Source organism: Phyllobates terribilis, unplaced genomic scaffold (genome assembly GCF_046119375.1).
Source record: "Phyllobates terribilis strain yellow unplaced genomic scaffold, ASM4611937v1 Scaffold_1__5_contigs__length_1240528914, whole genome shotgun sequence".
Taxonomy (NCBI): Eukaryota; Metazoa; Chordata; class Amphibia; order Anura; family Dendrobatidae; genus Phyllobates; species Phyllobates terribilis.
The window spans coordinates 1,209,580,496-1,209,604,917 of NW_027362761.1; the positions used below are offsets into that span (position 1 = coordinate 1,209,580,496).

Here is a 24,422-nt window from a genome sequence, read left to right on the forward strand (position 1 = left end):
TCTGCAGCAGGAGCCTCCTCCCCTCCTTCTTCCTCATCTGCAGCAGGAGCCTCCCCCCCTCCTTCTTCCTCATCTGCAGCAGGAGCCTCCTCCCCTCCTTCTTCCTCATCTGCAGCGGGAGCCTCTTCCCCTCCTTCTTCCTCATCTGCAGCAGGAGCCTCCCCCTCCTCCTTCTTCCTCATCTGCAGCAGGAGCCTCCCCCTCCTCCTCCTTCCTCATCTGCAGCAGGAGCCTCCCCCCTCCTTCCTCATCTGCAGCAGGAGCCCCCCCCCTCCTTCTTCCTCATCTGCAGCAGGAGCCCCCCCCCCCCCCTCCTTCTTCCTCATCTGCAGCAGGAGCCTCCCCCTCCTTCTTCCTCAAATGCAGCAGGAGCCTCCCCCCCTCCTTCTTCCTCAAATGCAGCAGGAGCCTCCCCCCTCCTTCTTCCTCATCTGCAGCAGGAGCCTCCCCCCTCCTTCTTCCTCATCTGCAGCAGGAGCCTCCCCCCTCCTTCTTCCTCATCTGCAGCAGGAGCCTCCTCCCTCCTTCTTCCTCATCTGCAGCGGGAGCCTCCCCCCTTCCTTCGTCCTCATCTGCAGCAGGAGCCCCCCCCCCCCTCTTTCTTCCTCATCTGCAGCAGGAGCCTCCTCCCTCCTTCTTCCTCATCTGCAGCGGGAGCCTCCCCCCTTCCTTCGTCCTCATCTGCAGCAGGAGCCTCCCCCCTCCTCCTTCCTCATCTGCAGCAGGAGCCTCCCCCCTCCTTCTTCCTCATCTGCAGCAGGAGCCTCCCCCCTCCTTCTTCCTCATCTGCAGCAGGAGCCTCCCTCCTCCTTCTTCCTCATCTGCAGCAGGAGCCTCCCCCCTCCTTCTTCCTCATCTGCAGCAGGAGCCTCCCTCCTCCTTCTTCCTCATCTGCAGCAGGAGCCTCCCCCCCCCTCCTTCTTCCTCATCTGCAGCAGGAGCCTCCCCCCCCTCCTTCTTCCTCATCTGCAGCAGGAGCCTCCTCCCCTCCTTCTTCCTCATCTGCAGCAGGAGCCTCCCCCCCTCCTTCTTCCTCATCTGCAGCAGGAGCCTCCTCCCCTCCTTCTTCCTCATCTGCAGCAGGAGCCTCCTCCCCTCCTTCTTCCTCATCTGCAGCAGGAGCCTCCTCCCCTCCTTCTTCCTCATCTGCAGCAGGAGCCTCCCCCCCTCCTTCTTCCTCATCTGCAGCAGGAGCCTCCTCCCCTCCTTCTTCCTCATCTGCAGCGGGAGCCTCTTCCCCTCCTTCTTCCTCATCTGCAGCAGGAGCCTCCCCCTCCTCCTTCTTCCTCATCTGCAGCAGGAGCCTCCACCTCCTCCTCCTTCCTCATCTGCAGCAGGAGCCTCCCCCCTCCTTCCTCATCTGCAGCAGGAGCCTCCCCCCTCCTTCCTCATCTGCAGCAGGAGCCCCCCCCCTCCTTCTTCCTCATCTGCAGCAGGAGCCCCCCCCCCCTCCTTCTTCCTCATCTGCAGCAGGAGCCTCCCCCTCCTTCTTCCTCAAATGCAGCAGGAGCCTCCCCCCCTCCTTCTTCCTCATCTGCAGCAGGAGCCTCCCCCCCTCCTTCTTCCTCATCTGCAGCGGGAGCCTCCTCCCCTCCTTCTTCCTCATCTGCAGCAGGAGCCTCCTCCCCTCCTTCTTCCTCATCTGCAGCGGGAGCCTCTTCCCCTCCTCCTTCCTCATCTGCAGCAGGAGCCTCCTCCCCTCCTTCTTCCTCATCTGCAGCAGGAGCCTCCTCCCCTCCTTCTTCCTCATCTGCAGCAGGAGCCTCCTCCCCTCCTTCTTCCTCATCTGCAGCGGGAGCCTCCTCCCCTCCTTCTTCCTCATCTGCAGCGGGAGCCTCCTCCCCTCCTTCTTCCTCATCTGCAGCGGGAGCCTCTTCCCCTCCTTCTTCCTCATCTGCAGCAGGAGCCTCCCCCTCCTCCTTCTTCCTCATCTGCAGCAGGAGCCTCCCCCTCCTCCTCCTTCCTCATCTGCAGCAGGAGCCTCCCCCCTCCTTCCTCATCTGCAGCAGGAGCCTCCCCCCTCCTTCCTCATCTGCAGCAGGAGCCCCCCCCCCCTCCTTCTTCCTCATCTGCAGCAGGAGCCTCCCCCTCCTTCTTCCTCAAATGCAGCAGGAGCCTCCCCCCCTCCTTCTTCCTCAAATGCAGCAGGAGCCTCCCCCCTCCTTCTTCCTCATCTGCAGCAGGAGCCTCCCCCCTCCTTCTTCCTCATCTGCAGCAGGAGCCTCCCCCCTCCTTCTTCCTCATCTGCAGCAGGAGCCTCCTCCCTCCTTCTTCCTCATCTGCAGCGGGAGCCTCCCCCCTTCCTTCGTCCTCATCTGCAGCAGGAGCCCCCCCCCCTCTTTCTTCCTCATCTGCAGCAGGAGCCTCCTCCCTCCTTCTTCCTCATCTGCAGCGGGAGCCTCCCCCCTTCCTTCGTCCTCATCTGCAGCAGGAGCCTCCCCCCTCCTTCTTCCTCATCTGCAGCAGGAGCCTCCCTCCTCCTTCTTCCTCATCTGCAGCAGGAGCCTCCCCCCCTCCTTCTTCCTCATCTGCAGCAGGAGCCTCCCCCCCCTCCTTCTTCCTCATCTGCAGCAGGAGCCTCCCCCCCTCCTTCTTCCTCATCTGCAGCAGGAGCCTCCCCCCCTCCTTCTTCCTCATCTGCAGCAGGAGCCTCCTCCCCTCCTTCTTCCTCATCTGCAGCAGGAGCCTCCTCCCCTCCTTCTTCCTCATCTGCAGCAGGAGCCTCCCCCCCTCCTTCTTCCTCATCTGCAGCAGGAGCCTCCTCCCCTCCTTCTTCCTCATCTGCAGCGGGAGCCTCTTCCCCTCTTTCTTCCTCATCTGCAGCAGGAGCCTCCCCCTCCTCCTTCTTCCTCATCTGCAGCAGGAGCCTCCCCCTCCTCCTCCTTCCTCATCTGCAGCAGGAGCCTCCCCCCTCCTTCCTCATCTGCAGCAGGAGCCTCCCCCCTCCTTCCTCATCTGCAGCAGGAGCCCCCCCCCTCCTTCTTCCTCATCTGCAGCAGGAGCCCCCCCCCCTCCTTCTTCCTCATCTGCAGCAGGAGCCTCCCCCCTCCTTCTTCCTCATCTGCAGCAGGAGCCTCCTCCCCTCCTTCTTCCTCATCTGCAGCAGGAGCCTCCTCCCCTCTTCTTCCTCATCTGCAGCAGGAGCCTCCTCCCCTCCTTCTTCCTCATCTGCAGCAGGAGCCTCCTCCCCTCCTTCTTCCTCATCTGCAGCGGGAGCCTCTTCCCCTCCTTCTTCCTCATCTGCAGCAGGAGCCTCCTCCCCTCCTTCTTCCTCATCTGCAGCGGGAGCCTTCCCCCTCCTTCTTCCTCATCTGCAGCAGGAGCCTCCTCCCCTCCTTCTTCCTCATCTGCAGCGGGAGCCTCCTCCCCTCCTTCTTCCTCATCTGCAGCAGGAGCCTCCTCCCCTCCTTCTTCCTCATCTGCAGCGGGAGCCTCCTCCCCTCCTTCTTCCTCATCTGCAGCAGGAGCCTCCTCCCCTCCTTCTTCCTCATCTGCAGCAGGAGCCTCCTCCCCTCCTTCTTCCTCATCTGCAGCGGGAGCCTCCTCCCCTCCTTCTTCCTCATCTGCAGCAGGAGCCTCCTCCCCTCTTCTTCCTCATCTGCAGCAGGAGCCTCCTCCCCTCCTTCTTCCTCATCTGCAGCAGGAGCCTCCTCCCCTCCTTCTTCCTCATCTGCAGCGGGAGCCTCTTCCCCTCCTTCTTCCTCATCTGCAGCAGGAGCCTCCTCCCCTCCTTCTTCCTCATCTGCAGCGGGAGCCTTCCCCCTCCTTCTTCCTCATCTGCAGCAGGAGCCTCCTCCCCTCCTTCTTCCTCATCTGCAGCGGGAGCCTCCTCCCCTCCTTCTTCCTCATCTGCAGCAGGAGCCTCCTCCCCTCCTTCTTCCTCATCTGCAGCAGGAGCCTTCCCCCTCCTTCTGCCTCTTCTGCAGTCGGCCTGCCGGGGTAATGGCAATCCTCGGTGGGTCACCCATGCGGCATCCTAACCCCTATAGACTGCAGACGCTCCTCCACCATCTTATACCTGATCTCTTTCTCGTTTGCAGCAACAGTTTCCCAAAAAGTTCCCCTTCTCCGAGTTTGTTCCTAAGATCTACTGCCAGATCAAAGAGTTCATCTACGCCTGCCTGAAGTTCTCCGAAGACTTACACCTGAGGTGAGGCGTCCGATGGTCTGGAAGGGGGCGAAAGGAAGCTGCGATTGTCACACTGTGCCCGTCCTGTGTCGCATCGGGCCGGTCCTGTGCCGCATCGGGCCGGTCCTGTGTCGCATCGGGCCGGTCCTGTGTCGCATCGGGCCGGTCCTGTGTCGCATCGGGCCGGTCCTGTGTCGCATCGGGCCGGTCCTGTGTCGCATCGGGCCGGTCCTGTGTCGCATCGGGCCGGTCCTGTGTCGCATCGGGCCGGTCCTGTGTCGCATCGGGCCGGTCCTGTGTCGCATCGGGCCGGTCCTGTGTCGCATCGGGCCGGTCCTGTGTCGCATCGGGCCCGTCCTGTGTCGCATCGGGCCCGTCCTGTGTCGCATCGGGCCCGTCCTGTGTCGCATCGGGCCCGTCCTGTGTCGCATCGGGCCCGTCCTGTGTCCGGCTGTGTCGCATCGGGCCCGTCCCTCGCTGTGATCCTGGCCTCTGCAGCCTCCATCTCTCGCCTCAGGAGACGCCTCCACTAATTGCTGCTGACAAATGAGAGGCTGTGAGGGTCAGACACTGATGGCCGCTGACATCTGCAGTCCTCAACTCCAGCACTGGGGGTCTGTGCGGACCCCACCGTCCCTTGTGTCTATCTGTCTGCCCTGCCCCCGACACCTCAGCCGCCTGCTCACCTTTAGTCTGGAGTTCAGCTCTGAACTTCATGGAAAACTTGGGCAACTTTGTAATGAACTTTGTCCCAATTTCTCAGCCTTTAATGTGACGTCTGACGATCTGTGGCGATCAGGAGAGCTGCGACACACTGTGACGACCCTGCTGCTGTGTAAGGATGGGGATAATGGGACGGTCAGGTGTAAGAGCAGAATGGCAGCGAGCCCTCGGTGCACCCCCCGCAGTGAGGGACAGATGGTTGCAGTCTGTGTGTGGCAGCGCAGCCTCGTGGCCTCCGTCCTGAATCTCTGTCATTCCAGCTCTACAGAAGTGGACGACATGATCCGAAAGTCCACCAACCTCCTGCTGACCCGCACCCTGAGCAACTGCCTGCAGAGCATCATCAAGCGGAGGAACGTGGGGCTGACGGAGGTAAGGGGGCGAGAGGGGGCCAGAGGGGCCGAGACGTGAGAGGTGCCCGGCCGTGCTCCAGGGTGCTGGGTACACTAGATGGGGCGCTCCCTCCGGCCGCCGTGTGAGGCTTCTGTGCGGCAGCCGCTGTGCGCCAGCTGTGTACACTGCAGGCAGACGGCCTCCCACACCTCCCCGCTCCGGCATTGAGAAGCACCTGCTGCTTGAACGCTCGGCCGAAGCCCTGAAATGCGCTAGGTACACAAACCCGGCTGTGTGTTCTCTGCCGCCATGTATCCCCCGCCGCGTATCCCCCGCATAGCTGGTAACGCATCTCTGCCCATGAAAGGCCCAGGAACAATGAGATGGGTAATTACACCGCAGGCAGCCGCACGCCCCCACCCTGCAGGTGTCATGGCAGCCGTCCGCTTACATTTCTCTTCCCATGAGTTTGTGGCCTCACATGAGATGTTGTCCGTTACACACGCTCGCCCCGGGGTTCTGTACGAGAGGCCACCGGCGACCTCTGCTGGTGACTGACCTCCAGGAGACTGACTGTCCAGAATCCAACATGTCAGGCTGATATCTCCCCGAGCATCAGTCACCTTATATTCTACATATCTTCGCACCTCCTGACTACAGTGTCGCCCCCTGCTGATTCAGCTTGAACTGAGCGTGCTCTGCTGCAGTGCATTGTGGGTGATGTTACACCGTGCACTGACTTCAGCATTGGATGTTCACACACTGTCATCTGAAGGGTGTGATCTATACCAGACGGAGGCATCTGTGTTACTCATGCTGCATCCGTGTAATTCATGGTGGACAGGCTGCAGTCCTCGTAGCCTGTGCTTGCCCAGGTACATACTACCTGGCCACTGACTGCCTGCTGTTATCACGTGCCATCTGATCTAGAAGAGACGGGTAGGAGACTGGTGACTGCTGCAGCCAATCAGTGTCCACAGACTGCCTGCAGTTATCACGTGGCATGAGCAGGAGGAGACTGCTGCAGTCAATCCGTGTCTACAGACTGCCTGCAGTTATCACGTGGCATGAGCAGGAGGAGACTGGTGACTGCTGCAGCCAATCAGTGTCTACAGACTGCCTGGCATCACGTGGCATGAGCTGGAGGAGACTGGTGACTGCTGCAGCCAATCCGTGTCTACAGACTGCCTGCAGTTATCACGTGGCATGAGCTGGAGGAGACTGGTGACTGCTGCAGCCAATCCGTGTCTACAGACTGCCTGCAGTTATCACGTGGCATGAGCTGGAGGAGACTGGTGACTGCTGCAGCCAATCAGCGGCCACAGACTGCCTGCAGTTATCACGTGGCATGAGCTGGAGGAGATTGGTGACTGCTGCAGCCAATCCGTGTCTACAGACTGCCTGCAGTTATCACGTGGCATGAGCTGGAGGAGACTGGTGACTGCTGCAGCCAATCAGTGTCTACAGACTGCCTGGCATCACGTGGCATGAGCTGGGGGGGACTGCCTGTACACCAGCCAGTAGAGCAGAGGATGTTGGAGGGGGATTTTCTGACCACTAGGTCCATTTGTAGAATGAAACATTTCGACCCCTTTAATTTGTGGTTTGCTCAGGGTGAAGCGGGTGCGGTCACTCACTGATCCCCTTGTTACCACGGCCAGCGACAGACCCTATAATCACCGGTAAGACCCCCAGTAGTGAGAATGCAGAGAAGTAACCGGTGTCCTTCCCCGTCCTGTCTCCTCGTCCTCAGCTTGTACAGATCATCATCAATACCAGCCACCTGGAGGTCTCCTGCAAGTACCTGGAGGAGTTCATCACCAACATCACCAACGTGCTCCCCGACACCGTCCACACCTCCAAGCTGTACGGCCTGACCACATTCAAGGTGAGGAGCGGAGCCGGCCTCTCTGGGGGCCCCCTGGTTATAAAACTTGTATGCTGATGAGATCTGGGTCTATCCCCCATGAATGGACGTATGTGTGACCCTCCCCTACTGCTGTGTGTCTTCTGCAGGATGCCAGACAGGCCGCGGAGGAGGAGATCTACACCAATCTGAACCAGAAAATCGACCAGTTCCTGCAGCTAGCGGATTACGACTGGATGGCAGCAGAGTCTGCAGAGCAGGCCAGCGACTACCTCCTGGATCTGGTGGCTTTCCTGAACAGCACATTTGCAGTGTTCACACATCTCCCTGTAAGTAGCTCTGCACGCTGCAGAATAAGGCCAATATCTGATCTGCAGCGGGCGCTGCTCACTATAATTCTGCTCCTATGTACAAGAATATAACTGCTATAATACTGCTCCTATGTACAAGAATATAACTACTATAATACTGCTCCTATGTACAAGAATATAACTACTATAATACTGCTCCTATGTAGAAGAATATAACTACTATAATACTGCCCCCTATGTACAAGAATATAACTGCTATAATACTGCTCCTATGTACAAGAATATAACTACTATAATACTGCTCCTATGTACAAGAATATAACTACTATAATACTGCTCCTATGTAGAAGAATATAACTACTATAATACTGCTCCTATGCACAAGAATATAAATACTATAATACTGCCCCCTATGTACAAGAATATAACTACTATAATACTGCCCCCTATGTACAAGAATATAACTACTATAATACTGTTCCTATGTACAAGAATATAACTACTATAATACTGCTCCTATGTACAAGAATATAACTACTATAATACTGCTCTTATGTACAAGAATATAACTACTATAATACTGCCCCCTATGTACAAGAATATAACTATTATAATACTGCCCCTATGTACAAGAATATAACTACTATAATACTGCTCCTATGTACAAGAATATAACTACTATAATACTGCCCCCTATGTACAAGAATATAACTACTATAATACTGTCCCCTATGTACAAGAATATAACTGCTATAATACTGCTCCTATGTACAAGAATATAACTACTATAATACTGCTCCTATGTAGAAGAATATAACTACTATAATACTGCCCCCTATCTACAAGACTATAACTACTATAATACTGCTCCTATGTACAAGAATATACCTACTATAATACTGCCTCTATGTACAAGAATATAACTACTATAATACTGCCCCCTATGTACAAGAATATATCTGCTATAATACAGCTCCTATGTACAAGAATATAACTACTATAATACTGCCCATATGTACAAGAATATAACTACTATAATAGTGCTCCTATATACAAGAATATAACTACTATAATACTGCTCCTATGTACAAGAATATAACTACTATAATACTGCTCCTATGTACAAGAATATAACTACTATAATACTGCCCCTATGTACAAGAATATTACTATAATACTGCCCCTATGTACAAGAATATAACTACTATAATACTGATCCTATATACAAGAATATAACTACTATAATACTGCTCCTATGTACAAGAATATAACTACTATAATACTGCTCCTATGTACAAGAATATAACTACTATAATACTGCCCCTATGTACAAGAATATTACTATAATACTGCCCCTATGTACAAGAATATAACTACTATAATACTGCTCCCTATGTACAAGAATATAACTACTATAATACTGCTCCTATGTACAAGAATATAACTACTATAATACTGCTCCTATGTGCAAGAATATAACAACTATAATACTGCCCCATATGTACAAGAATATAACAACTATAATACTGCCCCATATGTACAAGAATATAACTACTATAATACTGCCCCTATATACAAGAATATAACTACTATAATACTGCTCCTATGTACAAGAATATAACTACTATAATACTGCTCCTATGTACAAGAATATAACTTCTATAATACTTCCCCTATGTACAAGAGTATAACTACTATAATACTGCCCCTATATACAAGAATATAACTACTATAATACTGCTCCCTATGTACAAGAATATAACTACTATAATACTGCCCCCTATGTACAAGAATATAACTGCTATAATACTGCTCCTATGTACAATAATATAACTGCTATAATACTGCTCCTATGTACAAGAATATAACTACTATAATACTGCCCCCTATGTACAAGAATACAACTGCTATAATACTGCTCCTATGTACAAGAATATAACTACTATAATACTGCTCCTATGTACGAGAGTATAACTACTATAATACTGCCTCTATGTACAAGAATATAACTACTATAATACTGCTCCTATGTACAAGAATATAACTTCTATAATACTTCCCCTATGTACAAGAGTATAACTACTATACTACTGCCCCTATGTACAAGAGTATAACTACTATAATACTGCCCCCATGTACAAGAGTATAACTACTATAATACTGCTCCCATGTACAAGAGTATAACTACTATAATACTGCTCCCTATGTACAAGAATATAACTACTATAATACTGCTCCTATGTACAAGAATATAACTACTATAATACTGCTCCTATGTACAAGAATATAACTACTATAATACTGCTCCTATGTACAAGAATATAACTACTATAATAGTGCCCCTATGTACAAGAATATAACTACTATAATACTGCTCCCTATGTACAAGAATATATCTACTATAATACTGCTCCTATGTACAAGAATATAACTACTATAATTCGCCCCTATGTACAAGAATATAACTACTATAATAGTGCCCCTATGTACAAGAATATAACTACTATAATACTGCCCCCTATGTACAAGAATATATCTACTATAATACTGCTCCTATGTACAAGAATATAACTACTATAATTCGCCCCTATGTACAAGAATATAATACTATAATACTGCTCCGAAGTACAAGAATATAACTACTATAATACTGCTCCTATGTACAAGAATATAACTACTATAATACTGCCCCTATGTACAAGAATATAACTACTATAATACTGCTCCTATGTACAAGAATATAACTACTATAATACTGCTCCTATGTACAAGAATATAACTACTATAATACTGCCCCTATGTACAAGAGTATAACTACTATAATATTGCCCCTATGTACAAGAATATAACTACTATAATACTGCCGCTATGTACAATAATATAACTACTATAATACTGCTCCTATGTACAAGAATATAACTACTATAATACTGCTCCTATGTACAAGAATATAACTACTATAATACTGCTCCTATGTACAAGAATATAACTACTATAATACTGCTCCTATGTACAAGAATATAACTACTATAATACTGCTCCTATGTACAAGAATATAACTACTATAATACTGCCCCCTATGTACAAGAATACAACTGCTATAATACTGCTCCTATGTACAAGAATATAACTACTATAATACTGCTCCTATGTACGAGAGTATAACTACTATAATACTGCCTCTATGTACAAGAATATAACTACTATAATACTGCTCCTATGTACAAGAATATAACTTCTATAATACTTCCCCTATGTACAAGAGTATAACTACTATACTACTGCCTCTATGTACAAGAGTATAACTACTATAATACTGCCCCCATGTACAAGAGTATAACTACTATAATACTGCTCCCTATGTACAAGAATATAACTACTATAATACTGCTCCTATGTACAGAAATATAACTACTATAATACTGCTCCTATGTACAAGAATATAACTACTATAATACTGCTCCTATGTACAAGAATATAACTACTATAATACTGCTCCTATGTACAAGAATATAACTACTATAATACTGCTCCTATGTACAAGAATATAACTACTATAATACTGCTCCTATGTACAAGAATATAACTACTATAATACTGCCCCCTATGTACAAGAATATAACTACTATAATACTGCTCCTATGTACAAGAATATAACTACTATAATACTGTCCCCTATGTACAAGAATATAACTACTATAATACTGTCCCCTATGTACAAGAATATATCTACTATAATACTGCCCCCTATGTACAAGAATATAACTATTATAATACTGCCCCTATGTACAAGAATATAACTACTATAATACTGCCCCCTATGTACAAGAATATATCTACTATAATACTGCTCCTATGTACAAGAATATAACTACTATAATTCGCCCCTATGTACAAGAATATAACTACTATAATAGTGCCCCTATGTACAAGAATATAACTACTATAATACTGCCCCCTATGTACAAGAATATATCTACTATAATACTGCTCCTATGTACAAGAATATAACTACTATAATTCGCCCCTATGTACAAGAATATAATACTATAATACTGCTCCGAAGTACAAGAATATAACTACTATAATACTGCTCCTATGTACAAGAATATAACTACTATAATACTGCCCCCTATGTACAAGAATATAGCTACTATAATACTGCTCCCTATGTACAAGAATATAACTACTATAATACTGCTCCTATGTACAAGAATATAACTACTATAATACTGCCCCTATGTACAAGAGTATAACTACTATAATACTGCCCCTATGTACAAGAATATAACTACTATAATACTGCTCCTATGTACAAGAATATAACTACTATAATACTGCTCCTATGTACAAGAATATAACTACTATAATACTGCTCCTATGTACAAGAATATAACTACTATAATACTGCCCCTATGTACAAGAATATAACTACTATAATACTGCCCCTATGTACAAGAATATAACTACTATAATACTGCCCCTATGTACAAGAATATAACTACTATAATACTGCTCCTATGTACAAGAATATAACTACTATAATACTGCTCCTATGTACAAGAATATAACTACTATAATACTGCCCCCTATGTACAAGAATATAACTACTATAATACTGCTCCTATGTACAAGAATATAACTACTATAATACTGTCCCCTATGTACAAGAATATAACTACTATAATACTGTCCCCTATGTACAAGAATATATCTACTATAATACTGCCCCCTATGTACAAGAATATAACTATTATAATACTGCCCCTATGTACAAGAATATAACTACTGTAATACTGCCCCCTATGTACAAGAATATATCTACTATAATACTGCTCCTATGTACAAGAATATAACTACTATAATTCGCCCCTATGTACAAGAATATAACTACTATAATAGTGCCCCTATGTACAAGAATATAACTACTATAATACTGCCCCCTATGTACAAGAATATATCTACTATAATACTGCTCCTATGTACAAGAATATAACTACTATAATTCGCCCCTATGTACAAGAATATAATACTATAATACTGCTCCGAAGTACAAGAATATAACTACTATAATACTGCTCCTATGTACAAGAATATAACTACTATAATACTGCCCCCATGTACAAGAGTATAACTACTATAATACTGCTCCCTATGTACAAGAATATAACTACTATAATACTGCTCCTATGTACAGAAATATAACTACTATAATACTGCTCCTATGTACAAGAATATAACTACTATAATACTGCTCCTATGTACAAGAATATAACTACTATAATACTGCTCCTATGTACAAGAATATAACTACTATAATACTGCCCCTATGTACAAGAGTATAACTACTATAATACTGCCCCTATGTACAAGAATATAACTACTATAATACTGCTCCTATGTACAAGAATATAACTACTATAATACTGCTCCTATGTACAAGAATATAACTACTATAATACTGCTCCTATGTACAAGAATATAACTACTATAATACTGCCCCTATGTACAAGAGTATAACTACTATAATACTGCCCCTATGTACAAGAATATAACTACTATAATACTGCTCCTATGTACAAGAATATAACTACTATAATACTGCTCCTATGTACAAGAATATAACTACTATAATACTGCTCCTATGTACAAGAATATAACTACTATAATACTGCTCCTATGTACAAGAATATAACTACTATAATACTGCCCCTATGTACAAGAATATAACTACTATAATACTGCTCCTATGTACAAGAATATAACTACTATAATACTGCCCCTATGTACAAGAATATAACTACTATAATACTGTCCCTATGTACAAGAATATAACTACTATAATACTGCTCCTATGTACAAGAATATAACTACTATAATACTGCTCCTATGTACAAGAATATAACTACTATAATACTGCTCCTATGTACAAGAATATAACTACTATAATACTGCTCCTATGTACAATAATATAACTACTATAATACTGCTCCTATGTACAAGAATATAACTACTATAATACTGCTCCTATGTACAAGAATATAACTACTATAATACTGCTCCTATGTACAAGAATATAACTACTATAATACTGCTCCTATGTACAAGAATATAACTACTATAATACTGCCCCTATGTACAAGAATATAACTACTATAATACTGTCCCTATGTACAAGAATATAACTACTATAATACTGCTCCTATGTACAAGAATATAACTTCTATAACACTTCCCCTATGTACTAGAGTATAACTACTATAATATTGCCCCTATGTACAAGAGTATAACTACTATAATACTGCCCCTATGTACAAGAATATAACTACTATAATACTGCTCCCTATGTACAAGAATATAACTACTATAATACTGCCCCCTATGTACAAGAATATAACTGCTATAATACTGCTCCTATGTACAAGAATATAACTGCTATAATACTGCTCCTATGTACAAGAATATAACTACTATAATACTGCCCCTATGTACAAGAATATAACTACTATAATACTGCTCCTATGTACAAGAGTATAACTACTATAATACTGCCTCTATGTACAAGAATATAACTACTATAATACTGCTCCCTATGTACAAGAATATAACTACTATAATACTGCTCCTATGTACAAGAATATAACTACTACAATACTGCTCCTATGTACAAGAATATAACTTCTATAATATTTCCCCTATGTACAAGAGTATAACTACTATAATACTGCTCCCTATGTACAAGAATATAACTACTATAATACTGCCCCTGTGTACAAGAATATAACTACTATAATACTGCCCCCATGTACAAGAGTATAACTACTATAATACTGCTCCCTATGTACAAGAATATAACTACTATAATACTGCTCCCTATGTATAAGAATATAACTACTATAATACTGCTCCCTATGTACAAGAATATAACTACTATAATACTGTTCCTATGTACAAGAATATAACTACTATAATACTGCTCCCTATGTACAAGAATATAACTACTATAATACTGCTCCTATGTACAAGAATATAACTACTATAATACTGCCCCCTATGTACAAGAATATAACTACTATAATACTGCCCCCTATGTACAAGAATATAACTACTATAATACTGCCCCCTATATACAAGAATATAACTACTATAATACTGCTCCTATGTACAAGAATATAACTACTATAATTCTGCTCCTATGTACAAGAATATAACTTCTATAATACTTCCCCTATGTACAAGAGTATAACTACTATAAGGGTATGTGCACACGATGCAGAAATGCTCAGGAATTTTTCCTGAGCGTTTCTGCATCTCTCTGGCAGGAAAAAACACATGCGGATTGTACATGCGGTTTCCTGCCAGGGACATGCGGATGTGAAGCGGTCTTCACTTTCATTTCCGCATGCGGGTTGACAAACGCTTCCCAAGCGATTTTAGCATCACTTGGAAAGTGCTTGTCAACTTCACACTATATAAATCCATGCAACCGGCATGGATTTATATAGTGTGTGATGTCAAAAAATAAATATATACTTTACCCTCTGATGGCCCCCGGTGTCCTGCTTCATCGGTCCCGGCTGCCGGCAGTGAAGACTGTAGGACCTTCCGATGTCAGCGTCACGTGACCCGTCACATGACTCTGACTTCAGCGAAGGTCCTTCATTCAACCGCGAAGTGCGCGGGAAGCCGACAGGACGCAGCGCGGGCCGTCAGAAGGTGAGAATATATATATTTTTTATTTTATTCTTTTTTTTTTAATGGTACCTGGGTCTGGATGAGAGTCCTCTCATCCACACCCGGGTACCATCCGCACATTAGACCGCATGAAAAGCGCATCAACATATACAGTGATGCGGATTCCATGCGGTCTAATGCAAGTCAATGGCGGCAAAAGAGCAGCGTTTCCGCAAAATTAATTGACATGCTGCGGATTTTTGACCGCAGCGTTTACGCTGCGGAAAAATCCGCATCATGGGCACAGCACATGCGGATTTCCATTGGGGAACATTGCTGCCCTTCTACCATGCGTTTTTCATGCGTTTCCGCGGCGTTTACGCAACTGCAAAAACGCCGCGGAAACGCATGAAATACGCATCGTGTGAACTCAGCCTTACTGCCCCTGTGTACAAGAGTATAACTACTATAATACTGCCCCCATGTACAAGAGTATAACTACTATAATACTGCTCCCTATGTACAAGAATATAACTACTATAATACTGCTCCCTATGTACAAGAATATAACTACTATAATACTGCTCCCTATGTACAAGAATATAACTACTATAATACTGTTCCCTATGTACAAGAATATAACTACTATAATACTGTTCCTATGTACAAGAATATAACTACTATAATACTGCTCCCTATGTACAAGAATATAACTACTATAATACTGTTCTTATGTACAAGAATATAACTACTATAATACTGCTCCCTATGTACATGAATATAACTACTATAATACTGCTCCTATGTACAAGAATATAACTACTATAATACTGCTCCTATGTACAAGAATATAACTACTATAATACTGCTCCTATGTACAAGAATATAACTACTATAATACTGCTCCTATGTACAAGAATATAACTACTATAATACTGCCCCTTATGTACAAGAATATAACTACTATAATACTGCTCCTATGTACAAGAATATAACTACTATAATACTGCTCCTATGTACAAGAATATCACTACTATAATACTGCTCCTATGTACAAGAATATAACTGCTATAATACTGCCCTTATGTACAAGAATATAACTGCTATAATACTGCTCCTATGTACAAGAATATAACTACTATAATACTGCTCCTATGTACAAGAATATATCTACTATAATACTGCTCCTATGTACAAGAATATTACTGCTATAGTACTGCCCCTATGCACAAGAATATAACTACTATAATACTGCTCCTATGTACAAGAATATAACTACTATAATACTGCCTCTATGTACAAGAATATAACTACTATAATACTGCTCCTATGTACAAGAATATAACTACTATAATACTGCCCTTATGTACAAGAATATAACTACTATAATACTGCTCCTATGTACAAGAATATAACTACTATAATACTGCCCCTATGTACAAGAATATAACTACTATAATACTGCCCCTATGTACAAGAATATAACTACTATAATACTGCCCTTATGTACAAGAATATAACTACTATAATACTGCTCCTATGTACAAGAATATAACTACTATAATACTGCCCCCTATGTACAAGAATATAACTACTATAATACTGCCCCTATGTACAAGAATATAACTACTATAATACTGCTCCTATGTACAAGAATATAACTACTATAATACTGCCCTTATGTACAAGAATATAACTACTATAATACTGCTCCTATGTACAAGAATATAACTACTATAATACTGCTCCCTATGTACAAGAATATAACTACTATAATACTGCTCCTATGTGCAAGAATATAACTACTATAATACTGCTCCTATGTACAAGAATATAACTACTATAATACTGCTCCTATGTACAAGAATATAACTACTATAATACTGCTCCTATGTACAAGAATATAACTACTATAATACTGCTCCCTATGTACAAGAATATAACTACTATAATACTGCTCCTATGTACAAGAATATAACTACTATAATACTGCCCCTATGTACAAGAGTATAACTACTATAATACTGCCTCTATGTACAAGAATATAACTACTATAATACTGCTCCTATGTACAAGAATATAACTTCTATAACACTTCCCCTATGTACAAGAATATAACTACTATAATACTGCCCCCTATGTACAAGAATATAACTACTATAATACTGCCTCTATGTACAAGAATATAACTACTATAATACTGCTCCTATGCACAAGAATATAACTACTATAATACTGCCCCCTATGTACAAGAATATAACTACTATAATACTGCTCCTATGTACAAGAATATAACTACTATAATACTGCCCCTATGTACAAGAGTATAACTACTATAATACTGCCTCTATGTACAAGAATATAACTACTATAATACTGCTCCTATGTACAAGAATATAACTTCTATAACACTTCCCCTATGTACAAGAATATAACTACTATAATACTGCCCCCTATGTACAAGAATATAACTACTATAATACTGCCTCTATGTACAAGAATATAACTACTATAATACTGCTCCTATGTATAAGAATATAACTACTATAATATTGCCCCTATGTACAAGAGTATAACTACTATAATACTGCCCCTATGTACAAGAATATAACTACTATAATACTGCTCCCTATGTACAAGAATATAACTACTATAATACTGCCCCCTATGTACAAGAATATAACTGCTATAATACTGCTCCTATGTACAAGAATATAACTACTATAATACTGCTCCTATGTACAAGAATATAACTGCTATAATACTGCTCCTATGTACAAGAATATAACTACTATAATACTGCTCCTATGTACAAGAGTATAACTACTATAATACTGCCCCTATGTACAAGAATATAACTACTATAATACTGCTCCTATGTACAAGAATATAACTACTATAATACTGCTCCTATGTACAAGAATATAACTACTATAATACTGCTCCTATGTACAAGAATATAACTACTATAATACTGCTCCTATGTACAAGAATATAACTACTATAATACTGCTCCTATGTACAAGAGTATAACTACTATAATACTGCTCCTATGTACAAGAGTATAACTACTATAATACTGCTCCTATGTACAAGAATATAACTTCTATAATACTTCCCCTATGTACAAGAGTATAACTACTATAAGGGTATGTGCACACGATGCAGAAATGCTCAGGAATTTTTCCTGAGCGTTTCTGCATCTCTCTGGCAGGAAAAAACGCATGCGGATTGTACATGCGGTTTCCTGCCAGGGACATGCGGATGTGAAGCGGTCTTCACTTTCATTTCCGCATGCGGGTTGACAAACGCTTCCCAAGCGATTTTAGCATCACTTGGAAAGTGCTTGTCAACTTCACACTATATAAATCCATGCAACCGGCATGGATTTATATAGTGTGTGATGTCAAAAAATAAAAAATAAATATATACTTTACCCTCTGATGGCCCCCGGTGTCCTGCTTCATCGGTCCCGGCTGCCGGCAGTGAAGACTGTAGGACCTTCCGATGTCAGCGTCACGTGACCCGTCACATGACTCTGACGTCAGCGAAGGTCCTTCATTCAACCGCGAAGTGCGCGGGAAGCCGACAGGACGCAGCGCGGGCCGTCAGAAGGTGAGAATATATATATTTTTTATTTTATTCTTTTTTTTTTAATGGTACCTGGGTCTGGATGAGAGTCCTCTCATCCACACCCGGGTACCATCCGCACATTAGACAGCATGAAAAGCGCATCAACATATACAGTGATGCGGATTCCATGCGGTCTAATGCAAGTCAATGGCGGCAAAAGAGCAGCGTTTCCGCAAAATTAATTGACATGCTGCGGATTTTTGACCGCAGCGTTTACGCTGCGGAAAAATCCGCATCATGGGCACAGCACATGCGGATTTCCATTGGGGAACATTGCTGCCCTTCTACCATGCGTTTTTCATGCGTTTCCGCGGCGTTTACGCAACTGCAAAAACGCCGCGGAAACGCATGAAATACGCATCGTGTGAACTCAGCCTTACTGCCCCTGTGTACAAGAGTATAACTACTATAATACTGCCCCCATGTACAAGAGTATAACTACTATAATACTGCTCCCTATGTACAAGAATATAACTACTATAATACTGCTCCCTATGTACAAGAATATAACTACTATAATACTGCTCCCTATGTACAAGAATATAACTACTATAATACTGTTCCCTATGTACAAGAATATAACTACTATAATACTACCCCTATGTACAAGAATATAACTACTATAATACTGTTCCCTATGTACAAGAATATAACTACTATAATACTGCTCCCTATGTACAAGAATATAACTACTATAATACTGCTCCCTATGTACAAGAGTATAACTACTATAATACTGCTCCCTGTGTACAAGAATATAACTACTATAATACTGTTCCTATGTACAAGAATATAACTACTATAATACTGCTCCCTATGTACAAGAATATAACTACTATAATACTGTTCCTATGTACAAAAATATAACTACTATAATACTGCTCCCTATGTACATGAATATAACTACTATAATACTGCTCCTATGTACAAGAATATAACTACTATAATACTGCTCCTATGTACAAGAATATAACTACTATAATACTGCCCTTATGTACAAGAATATAACTACTATAATACTGCTCCTATGTACAAGAATATAACTACTATAATACTGCCCCCTATGTACAAGAATATAACTACTATAATACTGCCCCTATGTACAAGAATATAACTACTATAATACTGTTCCTATGTACAAGAATATAACTACTATAATACTGCTCCCTATGTACATGAATATAACTACTATAATACTGCTCCTATGTACAAGAATATAACTACTATAATACTGCTCCTATGTACAAGAATATATCTACTATAAAACTGCCTCTATGTACAAGAATATAACTACTATAATACTGCCCCTATGTACATGAATATAACTACTATAATACTGCCCTTATGTACAAGAATATAACTACTATAATACTGCTCCTATGTACAAGAATATAACTACTATAATACTGCCCCTATGTACAAGAATATAACTACTATAATACTGCTCCTATGTACAAGAATATAACTACTATAATACTGCCCTTATGTACAAGAATATAACTACTATAATACTGCTCCTATGTACAAGAATATAACTACTATAATACTGCCCCCTATGTACAAGAATATAACTACTATAATACTGCCCCTATGTACAAGAATATAACTACTATAATACTGCTCCTATGTACAAGAATATAACTACTATAATACTGCTCCTATGTACAAGAATATAACTACTATAATACTGCTCCTATGTACAAGAATATAACTACTATAATACTGCTCCTATGTACAAGAATATAACTACTATAATACTGTCCCCTATGTACAAGAATATAACTACTATAATACTGCTCCTATGTACAAGAATATAACTACTATAATACTGCCCTTATGTACAAGAATATAACTACTATAATACTGCTCCTATGTACAAGAATATAACTACTATAATACTGCCCCCTATGTACAAGAATATAACTACTATAATACTGCCCCTATGTACAAGAATATAACTACTATAATACTGCTCCTATGTACAAGAATATAACTACTATAATACTGCTCCTATGTACAAGAATATAACTACTATAATACTGCCCCCTATGTACAAGAATATAACTACTATAATACTGCCCCTATGTACAAGAATATAACTACTATAATACTGCTCCTATGTACAAGAATATAACTACTATAATACTGCCCCCTATGTACAAGAATATAACTACTATAATACTGCCCCTATGTACAAGAATATAACTACTATAATACTGCTCCTATGTACAAGAATATAACTACTATAATACTGCTCCTATGTACAAGAATATAACTACTATAATACTGTCCCCTATGTACAAGAATATAACTACTATAATACTGCTCCTATGTACAAGAATATAACTACTATAATACTGCCCTTATGTACAAGAATATAACTACTATAATACTGCTCCTATGTACAAGAATATAACTACTATAATACTGCCCCCTATGTACAAGAATATAACTACTATAATACTGCCCCTATGTACAAGAATATAACTACTATAATACTGCTCCTATGTACAAGAATATAACTACTATAATACTGCTCCTATGTACAAGAATATAACTACTATAATACTGCCCTTATGTACAAGAATATAACTACTATAATACTGCTCCTATGTACAAGAATATAACTACTATAATACTGCCCCCTATGTACAAGAATATAACTACTATAATACTGCCCCTATGTACAAGAATATAACTACTATAATACTGTCCCCTATGTACAAGAATATAACTACTATAATACTGCTCCTATGTACAAGAATATAACTACTATAATACTGCTCCTATGTACAAGAATATAACTACTATAATACTGTCCCCTATGTACAAGAATATAACTACTATAATACTGCTCCTATGTACAAGAATATAACTACTATAATACTGCTCCAATGTACAAGAATATAACTACTATAATACTGCTCCTATGTACAAGAATATGACTACTATAATACTGCTCCTATGTACAAGAATATGACTACTATAATATTGCCCCCTATGTACAAGAATATAACTACTATAATACTGCTCCTATGTACAAGAATATATCTACTATAATACTGCCCTCTATGTACAAGAATATAACTACTATAATACTGCTCCTATGTACAAGAATATAACTACTATAATACTGCTCCTATGTACAAGAATATGACTACTATTATACTGCCCCTATGTACAAGAATATAACTACTATAATACTGCCCCTATGTATAAGAATATTACTACTATAATACTGCCCCTATGTATAAGAATATTACTACTATAATACTCCCCCTATGTATAAGAATATTACTGCTATAGTACTGCCCCTACGTGCTTATCTTCTGTGCACAGCAGTGCATGTGCGCTGTGCTTTCTCCATTGTTGATGTGAGGTCGGTGGTGCGGAGCATGGTGCCGCTCCTGTCTGCTATTGCCACGTTCTGCAGGACGTTCTGTTTGCCGGCAGATTGTGCCTGGCACTATTTTCGGTACATTTTCCCTGTAATCGTTCCTTTCACAGTTTCCAGCATCCTCCTATAGAGGTGACTCTGAGTTCAGTACGTTCTGGTTTCTGGAGAAGGAAGTTTTTACATATTCTGATAGCGGAGACTTATGGCTTTGACATGGCGGCACTTATCCGATGTCACCGCTAAATATGGCGGCACCGCATCTTGTGCGTTACAAAGTCACATCAGGACAGACGAGCAGTTGCAGGAACCCTGATCTGTCCAGTTAGTTTGTGCCGCAGAACCTCTGGTTATCGTCTTCTCCCTGTAGTAGAGGGCGGTATTATTTATCAGCGAGGGGCTTCTCCTTCCACCATTCACTACACCTTTCATTGTTGAGCGTCCTTCCCCTTCGTGACCTCTGCCTTCTCGCCGTAGGCCGCAGTCGACACGCACTCCAGGATGCCGGTGAGTAGCCGGGGGGCCGTCTGTGGTGAGGGGTCCGGAGAGTGATCTGCATGACAAGTAACATGCCTGTTGTGAGGCTGCATGGAGTGAGCCCCGCCATTAATCCCTGCCACGCTGCGACGTCCTGCGGGCCCTGCTCCCCGTGGGGGTGATAATCTGCTGCAATGATCACTGCAGTATTAGTTTAGCCGCAGTGTCTCTGTTCCAGCAGGTGCCGGATTATCAGATATTCTGTACTATTAGACGCTCAGACAAATATACAGGATTTGCTATTTTTCTGATGTCCCAGATTACAGGATTAATGCAAATTCTGCACATTGCCGATTCACTTTATACAGTTTTCAACTATTTATTGCTTCCTGTCAGTGAATAGAAACATTTAGAGGCTTCTGGAGTCGATGGTCGCTGCACTCCCTCCCCCCAGTCGTGGAGGCGATGGTCGCTGCACTCCCTCCCCCCAGTCGTGGAGGCGATGGTCGCTGCACTCCCTCCCCCCAGTCGTGGAGGCGATGGTCGCTGCACTCCCTCCCCCCAGTCGTGGAGGCGATGGTCGCTGCACTCCCTCCCCCCAGTCGTGGAGGCGATGGTCGCTGCACTCCCTCCCCCCAGTCGTGGAGGCGATGGTCGCTGCACTCCCTCCCCCCAGTCGTGGAGGCGATGGTCGCTGCACTCCCTCCCCCCAGTCGTGGAGGCGATGGTCGCTGCACTCCCTCCCCCCAGTCGTGGAGGCGATGGTCGCTGCACTCCCTCCCCCCAGTCGTGGAGGCGATGGTCGCTGCACTCCCTCCCCCCAGTCGTGGAGGCGATGGTCGCTGCACTCCCTCCCCCCAGTCGTGGAGGCGATGGTCGCTGCACTCCCTCCCCCCAGTCGTGGAGTCGATGGTCGCTGCACTCCCTCCCCCCAGTCGTGGAGTCGATGGTCGCTGCACTCCCTCCCCCCAGTCGTGGAGTCGATGGTCGCTGCACTCCCGCCCCCCAGTCGTGGAGTCGATGGTCGCTGCACTCCCGCCCCCCAGTCGTGGAGTCGATGGTCGCTGCACTCCCGCCCCCCAGTCGTGGAGTCGATGGTCGCTGCACTCCCGCCCCCCAGTCGTGGAGTCGATGGTCGCTGCACTCCCGCCCCCCAGTCGTGGAGTCGATGGTCGCTGCACTCCCGCCCCCCAGTCGTGGAGTCGATGGTCGCTGCACTCCCGCCCCCCAGTCGTGGAGTCGATGGTCGCTGCACTCCCGCCCCCCAGTCGTGGAGTCGATGGTCGCTGCACTCCCGCCCCCCAGTCGTGGAGTCGATGGTCGCTGCACTCCCGCCCCCCAGTCGTGGAGTCGATGGTCGCTGCACTCCCGCCCCCCAGTCGTGGAGGCGATGGTCGCTGCACTCCCTCCCCCCAGTCGTGGAGGCGATGGTCGCTGCACTCCCTCCCCCCAGTCGTGGAGGCGATGGTCGCTGCACTCCCTCCCCCCAGTCGTGGAGGCGATGGTCGCTGCACTCCCTCCCCCCAGTCGTGGAGGCGATGGTCGCTGCACTCCCTCCCCCCAGTCGTGGAGGCGATGGTCGCTGCACTCCCTCCCCCCAGTCGTGGAGGCGATGGTCGCTGCACTCCCTCCCCCCAGTCGTGGAGGCGATGGTCGCTGCACTCCCTCCCCCCAGTCGTGGAGGCGATGGTCGCTGCACTCCCTCCCCCCAGTCGTGGAGGCGATGGTCGCTGCACTCCCTCCCCCCAGTCGTGGAGGCGATGGTCGCTGCACTCCCTCCCCCCAGTCGTGGAGGCGATGGTCGCTGCACTCCCTCCCCCCAGTCGTGGAGGCGATGGTCGCTGCACTCCCTCCCCCCAGTCGTGGAGGCGATGGTCGCTG

The 24,422-nt window shown here is 44.0% G+C and overlaps 1 protein-coding gene across 2 annotated transcripts in view; it reads left to right on the forward strand.

The window, feature by feature from the left end:
- Window positions 1-24,422, forward strand: part of EXOC6B (exocyst complex component 6B) — a 267,701-nt gene that overhangs the window by 104,868 nt on the left and 138,411 nt on the right. Inside the window, exons 15-19 of one of the 2 annotated variants that reach the window (XM_073649495.1) lie at window positions 4,041-4,150; window positions 5,113-5,224; window positions 6,939-7,073; window positions 7,202-7,381; window positions 22,542-22,571. In XM_073649495.1, the coding sequence (XP_073505596.1) occupies window positions 4,041-4,150; window positions 5,113-5,224; window positions 6,939-7,073; window positions 7,202-7,381; window positions 22,542-22,571 (567 nt within the window). The remainder of the gene's footprint in view (window positions 1-4,040; window positions 4,151-5,112; window positions 5,225-6,938; window positions 7,074-7,201; window positions 7,382-22,541; window positions 22,572-24,422) is intronic. The other variant, XM_073649503.1, reaches the window with a different exon arrangement.